Source organism: Nanorana parkeri, unplaced genomic scaffold (genome assembly GCF_000935625.1).
Source record: "Nanorana parkeri isolate BGI_ZX_2015 unplaced genomic scaffold, ASM93562v1 scaffold1822, whole genome shotgun sequence".
Taxonomy (NCBI): Eukaryota; Metazoa; Chordata; class Amphibia; order Anura; family Dicroglossidae; genus Nanorana; species Nanorana parkeri.
In genome coordinates, this window is record NW_017308090.1 from 236528 (window position 1) to 245460 (window position 8933).

Sequence of the window (8933 nt, forward strand, 5' to 3'; positions counted from 1 at the left end):
CACATATATATATATATTTATTTTTTTTAGCAACTAATTTTACATAGCCCAGGGAATAACAGGCTGCAGGGACCGATCTAGCAGTTAGGCAGGATTGAGTGAATATATTTGTTTTATTTGAACCCCTTAGCCAAAATGAGCAGTTCACCTGTTCAGTGCATTCAGCGGCCAAATGATTAGGCGATGCGTTGGCTTACTAGTGAATAACCCTCAAAAAAATCACACTGGATTACTGCACAGATCTGGAAGAAATACACAAAGCACACTAACATGATTATTCAGAAAAGAGTGAAGAGTTTGGAGAAGACAGAAGAAGTGAACAATTTAGGACAACATAGCTGAACTGGAAAGTGAGCTGAATTGGAGAATGTTTCCAAATCCAGCTATACAGTAATACCTTGGTTTACAAGTAACTTGGTTTGAGAGTGTTTTGCAAGACAAGCAAACATTTCTGAAAAATGTTGCCTTGATATACAAGCAAATGTCTTGCAATAAGAGCAACATTTTGTAGAAAAGCACCACCCGAATAAGGCTGTAGCAGTGCGAGCGATGAGTCTGTTTAAGGACAATGCATAGTCACATTGGATAGATTCCTTGTTAAGGTTTCACGAAATGAAAAAGATTCCATTGAGTCAAGAGATAGCAGTGATTCCGTTAGTGATAGTGAAAGTCGTCCTACACAATAATTCTCCTCTCTCTCGTCCCCCTCACACCGGCCACGAAGGTACCGGTAATTGGTTTATTTTTCTTTATATTCTGTACAGTATTATATTACAGTACTGTAATGTAATCATTGTATATGAATATTTTTGGGTTGTGGAACGAATCATCTGAATTTCCATTATTTCCTATGGGGAAATTCGCTTTGCTATACAAGCGCTTTGGATTACAAGCATGCTGCCGGAACGAATTATGCTCGTAAACCAAGGTATTACTGTATTGTCCTAGATTGTTCACTTCTCCTGCCTTCTGCAACTCTTCATCCTTTGTGAATAATCCTGCAAGATTCTAGTAAGAGTACGCCTTCCTCTCCTATTTAGACAATATTTGCTTATCCCAGGGCTCAGCTTGGATTTATCAAAACGGGAGCAAACAGAATCTGGAGCAGCTGCCCATTGCAACCAATTAGCATCTCTCTATAGTTTGCTCAGGTAAGATTTGAAAATGAGATATGCTGATTAGCTGCGGTGCAAATCTGCGCCAGTTTTTATAAATCCCCCGTCCTCTGTGTGAGTCCTATATAGACAGCACAGCGAAGGGAGGTCCTTTATGTGATCCCTATAAAGACAGAACACCTCTTGGTGGTGTCTATAGACAGTAGATTGCCTCTGCAGCCCTCGTACACAGTGAGCCCACGTGACTTCTGGCCCCTCCCGGTCCCTTCCGATCTCACTGTTACTACTTCCTGGGTCGCCTCCACTGACCCAGCATGTCTTCCCTGCCAGTTGGGGAAGCGGTGAGTCAGGTGGTATTACCCGGAGATGTGCTCGTTCTGCCGGCACAGACAGGGGACGGCTCGCTCTCCTTGTCATCTTCGTCCTCCTCCGGCCGGCTGAGGGTGGTGTGCGGTCCGGGGCTCACTCGGCACGGAGACGATCTGCAGGTGACGAAGTGCGGAGTGCTGCGGCTGCGGGATCCGTCTGTGTACTGGGTGGACTCCCAGCAGAGGAGGGTAAGGGCTGCCCTGCATGCTTAGCGGTGCTATGATCACGTGTAGTAGAGATATAGAGCAATGTGTTACCTGGCAACCAATCATCATTTCCAATGTGTATGAATTAAATAATAAAAGAAGGATTTGGATTGGATGTTATGGAGAAAGATGCTCCGGACTCCTTAGTTCTCTTTCCATATATCTCCCTGTAACACGTGTGGGTTCAATAAAAATGACATGCTGAAAAAAAAAACACGTGTGGGATGCATGCTCTCTGTACAATGTTCTCTCTCTGCTATGCATTCTCATGCTGGACACTTCTGTGAAAGCTACTGTCTATGAGCGCAATGACTGTTGGGTTCACTGGATGAGAAGTGCAAAGCTCATCTGGCCCTGTGTTCTATCAAAGATTGTGACTGGGTTGGAATGTGTAATCGGTCACATGGTCACACATTTTAATGTAATCACGCCCATTTTTTTCCGGAGGTAAACTATGTGACTGGCAAAGGTGTAGAATTCCAAAATTTTTCAGCTGTTCAAGGGCAGATCGGCAACGCAGATGGTATGTGCGGGAGAACCGATCTGCCCAGGAACAGCTGGTCGGTCCTGAAACGTCATTACTATCCGACACTTCTGTTCTCCTGCACATACATCTGCGATGCCGATCTGCCCTGGAACAGCTGAGAAAGCGTTTGAATTCTACACCTTTTGCCGGTCACATATTTTAACCCTGGAAAAAAAAAATGGGCGTGATTACGTTAAAATGTGACCACGTGACTAGTCACACATTCCACCGCCAAAACAAATGGGCGGGATTATGTTAAAAAAAAGTGACCACGTCACCGGTCACTTCTAACGCAGTCACAAACATTGATAGAACACCTGTAGATCTTAATGGGATTACTGATTCACTTTTTAAAGGGCTCTGACCAGAGAGGGGAGCGCTATGATGGGGCTGGCCAGAGGGGAGGGCGGTGTGATGGGGTGTTCTATCAAAGTTTGTGACCCTCCCCCACCCCTCTGCGGCGCTCACAATGTCCGATAGAAGTGACATTTGAGGACCAATCAGCTGCTCCAGGCAGATAAGGTAATGCAGATTGGTTCTCCTGCACATGCGCAGTGAGTCGATCTGCCCTGGAACAGCCGACAAAGCGTTGGAATGCTTGACCTAATGGGCGGTCACACATTCCACTGCTGAAAAAATGTGTGGGATTACGTTAGAATGTTTAATCCGTGTGACCAGTCACACATTGCAATGTAGTCACAAACATTGATAGAGCATGGTGCTGGCCAGAGGGGGAGCAGTGTGCGGGGGGAGAGATCACCTCATATGTTTTATATAAAAATAAACTATTTGGGTTTGAACACAGACAATATTCCATTTCTATTGCATAGTGCAGGTCAGTGAACCAACCTGAGTCTGTAGCTCCCCTTCAACTGATTCTGTCTATCTCATATTGGCACTGTATGTCCATTAAAGTATGCCAAAAGCAAGTAAGTATTTGGCATTTTGCACAGAAGTGCTGGCTAGAGAGGGATCACTTTGACACCGTCTGATTTTATGCAGACGTTTTCTAGAAATATGTGAGGGTGTATAGCATTGTACAGAGGGTTACATCAGAATTTTAGGGGATCTATGTCCTTAAAATAACACTGTGGTAGTGATACCGTAGTGTAAAGAAATAAGCACCTGAAGATCCTATTGAATCTGACACTTTGGAGAGTGTTAGATTCCTGGTCCCTCACCATGTACATTGGTTCTATCCACCTTCCTTACTACTGTGTCCTCTAATGACTGCTGGCCAGTGGGAGGAACCACAGTGAATACTGGGGATCCAGGAAATGTACACTCCTAAAAGTGTCAGATTCTCAGAGTTTTCAGACAATAGTTTCTTTGCTTTACTGCAGATGTTGGCATTGTGGGCAGCAGGAGAGAACTATTTTCGTTGCAGGGTGTAATTGTACATTTTTATTTTAGTGGCATCTGTGTTTACCCTCCCCAAACTGAAAGGTGCTTTGAAGACTTGAAAGTTGCTCCGAGCTCACTATTCATATTGCTTTTTTTTATAAGCTGAACCCATATGTACAAGGCCTTTGGTACAGTAATCCTGTACCTTTTAGGTGTGTGAGAGAGGCAAGGGTGGCCTTTTTCTCCACAAATATGAGAACCAGTCTAGGACCAGTAAAGCAAGAAAAGTTCTGTGGAAGAGGGTGTTATTTTAGCTCTCAAAGTTTGGTTGTCTACAGCATCCATTGATGGACATCTGTCCCTTCGTGAACCAAAATGTACAGATCCTAATTGCTCAGTCCATGTGACAGCTTATTAACCCCTTCGTGACTGACGACGTACAGTGTACGTCGCCAGCATCGGGGCTGTTTAAACAGACTCCCGGCGACTTTTGCCGCCGGGAGTCTGTTTAAACTTGTAGAGCCGACTGTCGGCTTTACAACAGAAGCGATCCTGGCGACTTACCTGTCGCCAGATCGCTTCTGCGTCCCGAAGAAGGGGCCGCCCCCCCCGCCGGACACCCCCGCCGTGCTTCCCGGGCTCCGAAGGCCTAAAATGTGGAATATAACATGGGTGCAAAAAATGAAAAAAGGGCCTCAGTCATGAAGGGGTTAAAGTGTATGTTTCTCAGTCCTATACTAATATAACAGTAGCACCACTGGTGAGCTTTAAAGTACAGTTTTAGTTGTTGTTCTCCTGCCTGCCAAGGGTGTTGGGTGCTTTGTGGCTTCTGAAGCACTTGTGTAATAATACTACAAATCTTCTTTTGTGATAACTATTCACTGTTGTCTTACCTGATATAGTATATTCCCGTAAAAGGGGACCATGTGATCGGAATTGTCACCACCAGGTCTGGAGATATTTTTAAGCTTGATGTTGGAGGAAGTGACCAAGCTTCTTTATCATTCTTGGCCTTTGAAGGTGCAACTAAAAAGAACAGACCGAATGTAAAGGTAAGGTTTGCTTCTCTTCTCCTATAGCTAGAAGAAGAAATAATAACACACTTTATTGAAGAATTCTTTAAAACTGGAGCAGACAAAATCTGGAGCGCTGACTGGAGGAACGGACGGGGAAGGGGGGCGGGTACAGCTGGCTCTGCCTCTAGATAGGAAGAGCCCACTGTCACTCACGCAGCTGGGTGGATCTTGACAATAATGTCGGGATCCGTCCCAGCTGCGCCGGTCTCAGTATACCATAAGCTGTAGCTCGCTATATACTGAGCTTTGGGTCACGGGAGGACGCTACTTTATGTCCTCCCGTGACCCTTAAGAGAACTATGGGGGAAAACACTGACCGCATAGTTCTCTTTTAATGGGAACATCCCCAGAAATGCATTTTCCTCAACACTTATTTTTAAGACTTGTAGACATGATGAAAAGGAGAAGCTGTGCTTGCATTCCTGTAATGGGCTCAGCACTTCTAAAAACTGCAGCCTACAATGTAATGCATAAGTACAAAAGCATCATCTTTGGACCAAAAATAATTGGGAGTCTTTTGCCTTCATTGGTGCAGCCTGCTGTGCCAGTCAGTATTTGCTGTTGCACATTCATCCGCAGTTGGCATATAGCAAGCATTGTATTTGAAGATCTTTTATTCAATCTGTGGCTGATATACAGTCAGATTTTTTTTCAAGACTATAGTTGTGACCAATCTGTGCTCAATCCACAAATAGTTTGGAGTGGAGTCTTCGCTTTCAAAAGGTACACACTCATAAAATTCATGTATCCTAGTAACTGTGTTTTTTAATGCTGGGCAGTAGTATGGACACAAAAACCTGTGGATACCCTTTGTGAGAAGACTGGCCTCCTTTTATTTACTCTAGAAAAATCTATCATCTCAGGTTCAGTACATGCATGCTTAGTCACTACCATGCACAGTAATTATATTGCCTATTAGATGGTTGGATCATTTCCTAATGTGCACATGACCAGTGTCATAAGCTGCCTTTTTATGGTTGTCAATAACCATGACTAGCAGGAAGACCTGGGAACTCTGATATCAGGATCTTGTTTCCTCAAGAGATGCACAAGTACCGTATTTTGCGGTCTATAAGACGCTCCGGACGATAGGACGCATGGCTTCTGTGACAGAAATTCTGTCACAGAAGCTGCAGTTAGTGACTGCTGAGACAGGTGGCGCTGTCTCAGTAATCACACAGAGCAGACGAAGAACGTCGTTCTTCGTCTGCTCAATGGGCTCTATGGTGAGCTCCTATGGGGGATGGTGACTGGTCACAGTCCCGCAGAGGAAGGGGGGACCCAGAAAACCTCGGCGGGGGGCGGACACGATCGCCGATGCCGCCGCCACTCGATTTAATTCAAGGGATCTACTTAGATCGCTTGTATTAAACGAACAGCGGCTCCCACTGTACATTCAGCTCTGTTTGTCAGGAGCAGGGCTGAATATACAAAAAGAAACTACTCGCCCGGCGCCCGAAACTGCATGTCCCGGGCGTCGGGCGATAGGTATTCGCTTCATAAGATGCAGGCACATTTCCCCCCTCCTTTTGGGGGGAAAAAAGTGCGTCTTATGGAGCGAAAAATACGGTAAATACTCTGTAGATACAGGAAGCAATCCAACGAGTGTTTGGTGGACTGACACTGTTAACAATAATCTTGTATTACACAATGCATGATTACAGTAGAATGCGTTTAGACCACCAGACTATTAATCAAATCCTGTTTGTTGGTTTGGCAGGTTGGAGACGTTGTTTATGGAAAGTTCATTGTGGCCAATAAAGACATGGAACCGGAGTTGGCATGCATTGACAGTTCTGGAAAAGCGAATGGGAAGGGTGTCATTGGACAAGATGGCCTTATGTTTAAAGTATCCTTAGGACTAGTAAGAAAGTAAGACGTTTTAATGGTTTGTCACAAACAAAAGACATATTTGTAAATGTCAAATTTTGCCTTTTTTGCGATACGGTAAAAAAATTAAGTAACCCAAAACTGTAAAAAAAAAGGTACTTGTGCTAAAAATAGTTTGTGCACTGTGTTGGTATGTGTGTTGTGATAAAATGATAAAGGCGTACATTTAATCGCAAACAGCTTATTACAATGCGCAGCCATGCGCTGCCACAGTTTAATGAATGTTATTTTAAAAAGCAAAAAATAAATCAAGCACTGCAATGTTTTCTAACAATGTAGTGCAGGTGCAGGGCATACACCACAATATGGTGCACGTGTGTGTGTGTTTTTTGTTTTTGGGGAGCTGGCATTTCCTTTTTGAAATGGAGAAAGACATTGAGGACAGTGGAGGATTTTTTGTTAATGGCTGTCATCAGCTGCGGACAGCTATTATTTTGCAGAGGACTGTCAGGGGAGCTGTTCTGGTTTCAGTACCTTGATCTTTTAGCAGGACAGTAAAAGCCACCGATGTAAGGCTTACTGAGGTGGCCAGCTGGAACCAGTTTTGTTCCACCATAAGCCTTACGTCGGTGGCAGCAAAAGGAGCTTTTCTCTTCACATTAACTGACGACCAGTTAGTGAGTAATGTATTTCATTATTACCTTTCTGCATTCAGTTGCTGAATCTTAATATTTATGAGATTGCAATGAAAAGGCAGAAAGTAGCTTAAATTAGTTTGTACTCAAAGTAGCATACAGGTGAAACTCGACTAATGAGAATATCGTGCAAAGTTCATTTATTTCACTAATGCAACTTAAAAGGTGAAACTAATATATGATATAGACTCATTACATGCAAAGCAAGATAATTCAAGCCGTGATTTGTCATAATTGTGATGATTATGGCTTACAGCTCATGAAAACCCCAAGAACCCCAAATCCACAATCTCAAAAAAGTAGATTATTACATGCAATCAATAAAACAAGGATTGTACATAGAACAATATCGGACCTCTGAAAAGTACAAGCATGCATATGTACTCAGTACTTGGTTTGGGCCCCTTTTGCAGCACTTACTGCAATTACTTTTGCACGATATTCTAATTATTCGAGTTTCACCTGTAGAATGCTCCTTTCTCAACATTCCCCTCTGTCCAATATCCTCTTGTGAAAAGTGTACTTTAAATGACACTTAACTCAGGCGTTAAATCTTAAAAAATGCATTCGAGTACCCTATTAACAAAAATTTATCTTATGTGTGTATCACTCAGCTGTAGATCCTCAAATCATCTCTGAATTGGTGCTGACAGTGTTGTTCCTTCAGGAGGGTGGCTACTTTTGTTCCCCATGGTCCCTGTGTGTGTTGTAAAGTAGCTACTGCTCCAAGCTCACTCCCATGATGGACTAAAATCTAATGTTAAGTTTACCAATTTATATTGAAATTTACTTTACAACACACACAGGGACCATGGGGAACAAAAGTAGCCACCCTCCAGAAGGAAGGGCAGTGTCAGCACCAATTCAGAGATGATTTGAGGATTTACAGCTGAGTGATGCACAAATAAGATACATTTTTAATAGTTGACTCAAACACATTTTTAAGATTTAACTACTGAGTTTAGTGTCACTTTAAACATGGATGAAAAGAAATGGTACTTACCTTGCATTTTATTCTCCTTTTTGTTTAGGCTTTTAACACCTCAGAATGACATTGTCCAGGAACTGATGAATGTATTTCCATTTGAAATGGTCATCGGAATGAATGGCCGAATATGGGTGAAGTCTAAAACTATTCAACAAACCATAATAGTGGCAAACCTACTGGAAGCCTGTGAATATTTAACTCCTGCCCAGAGGAAGCAGGTCTTTGCAAAGTTCTCAGACAACATGTAAATGTACATATTCTCCACCTTAACCATTTGTTGCATTCATGATCATCCAGATGTAAATGAACCACATAGACTTTGTTTTAATGTTATTGGTTTTTATTTAAAAAAAACTATTTTGTTACTACACGAAAAGTGTTCTTCATGGCTTTGGCTCCATCAGGTTTTTATGAACTCTGGTATATATTGTGTAGTTCAGAATATCCATCTTTGTATAGTTATGTGCAGGTTGAAACAACATTTTCTTCTGTACAGTAAGAATTTGGATTGCCAATGGTCTGAAAACTGCTGTAAAATGTGGACATGGCTTTTAGGGGAAACCAGAATTAACCCAGTTAGATATGGCACCCAGCTCCATACTGTATTATACTAAAACCTTAAGTGATCAGCATGCAGGGATTATATATTTTTACTACAGATGCTGGTGATTATACCCCATATGCCATAAAGTTTATGAACTCCTGACCATCACGCCTAATTCAGCTTGTTGGACATCCCATTCCACAAACATGGGCATTAATATGGAATTGGCATCCTCCCCCC

General features: G+C 42.7%; 1 protein-coding gene across 1 annotated transcript; it reads left to right on the forward strand.

Moving 5' to 3' along the window:
• Nucleotides 1-1413: 1413 nt before the first annotated feature.
• On the forward strand, nt 1414-8417 carry EXOSC3 (exosome component 3). The gene is made up of 4 exons (XM_018571728.1): nt 1414-1672; nt 4463-4612; nt 6357-6508; nt 8193-8417. The coding sequence occupies exons 1-4, from the start codon at nt 1430-1432 to the stop codon at nt 8395-8397; spliced, it is 750 nt and encodes a 249-aa protein (XP_018427230.1). The 5' UTR covers nt 1414-1429; the 3' UTR covers nt 8398-8417.
• Nucleotides 8418-8933: the final 516 nt, after the last annotated feature.

Excerpts from the sequence above, each read along its gene's own strand:
- EXOSC3 (XM_018571728.1), top strand. The coding sequence starts at position 1,430 with ATGTCTTCCCTGCCAGTTGGGGAAGCGGTGAGTCAGGTGGTATTACCC. Across the intron at positions 1,673-4,462 it reads TGGACTCCCAGCAGAGGAGG|TATATTCCCGTAAAAGGGGA; the intron begins GTAAGGGCTGCC and ends TACCTGATATAG. Across the intron at positions 6,509-8,192 it reads TCCTTAGGACTAGTAAGAAA|GCTTTTAACACCTCAGAATG; the intron begins GTAAGACGTTTT and ends CTTTTTGTTTAG.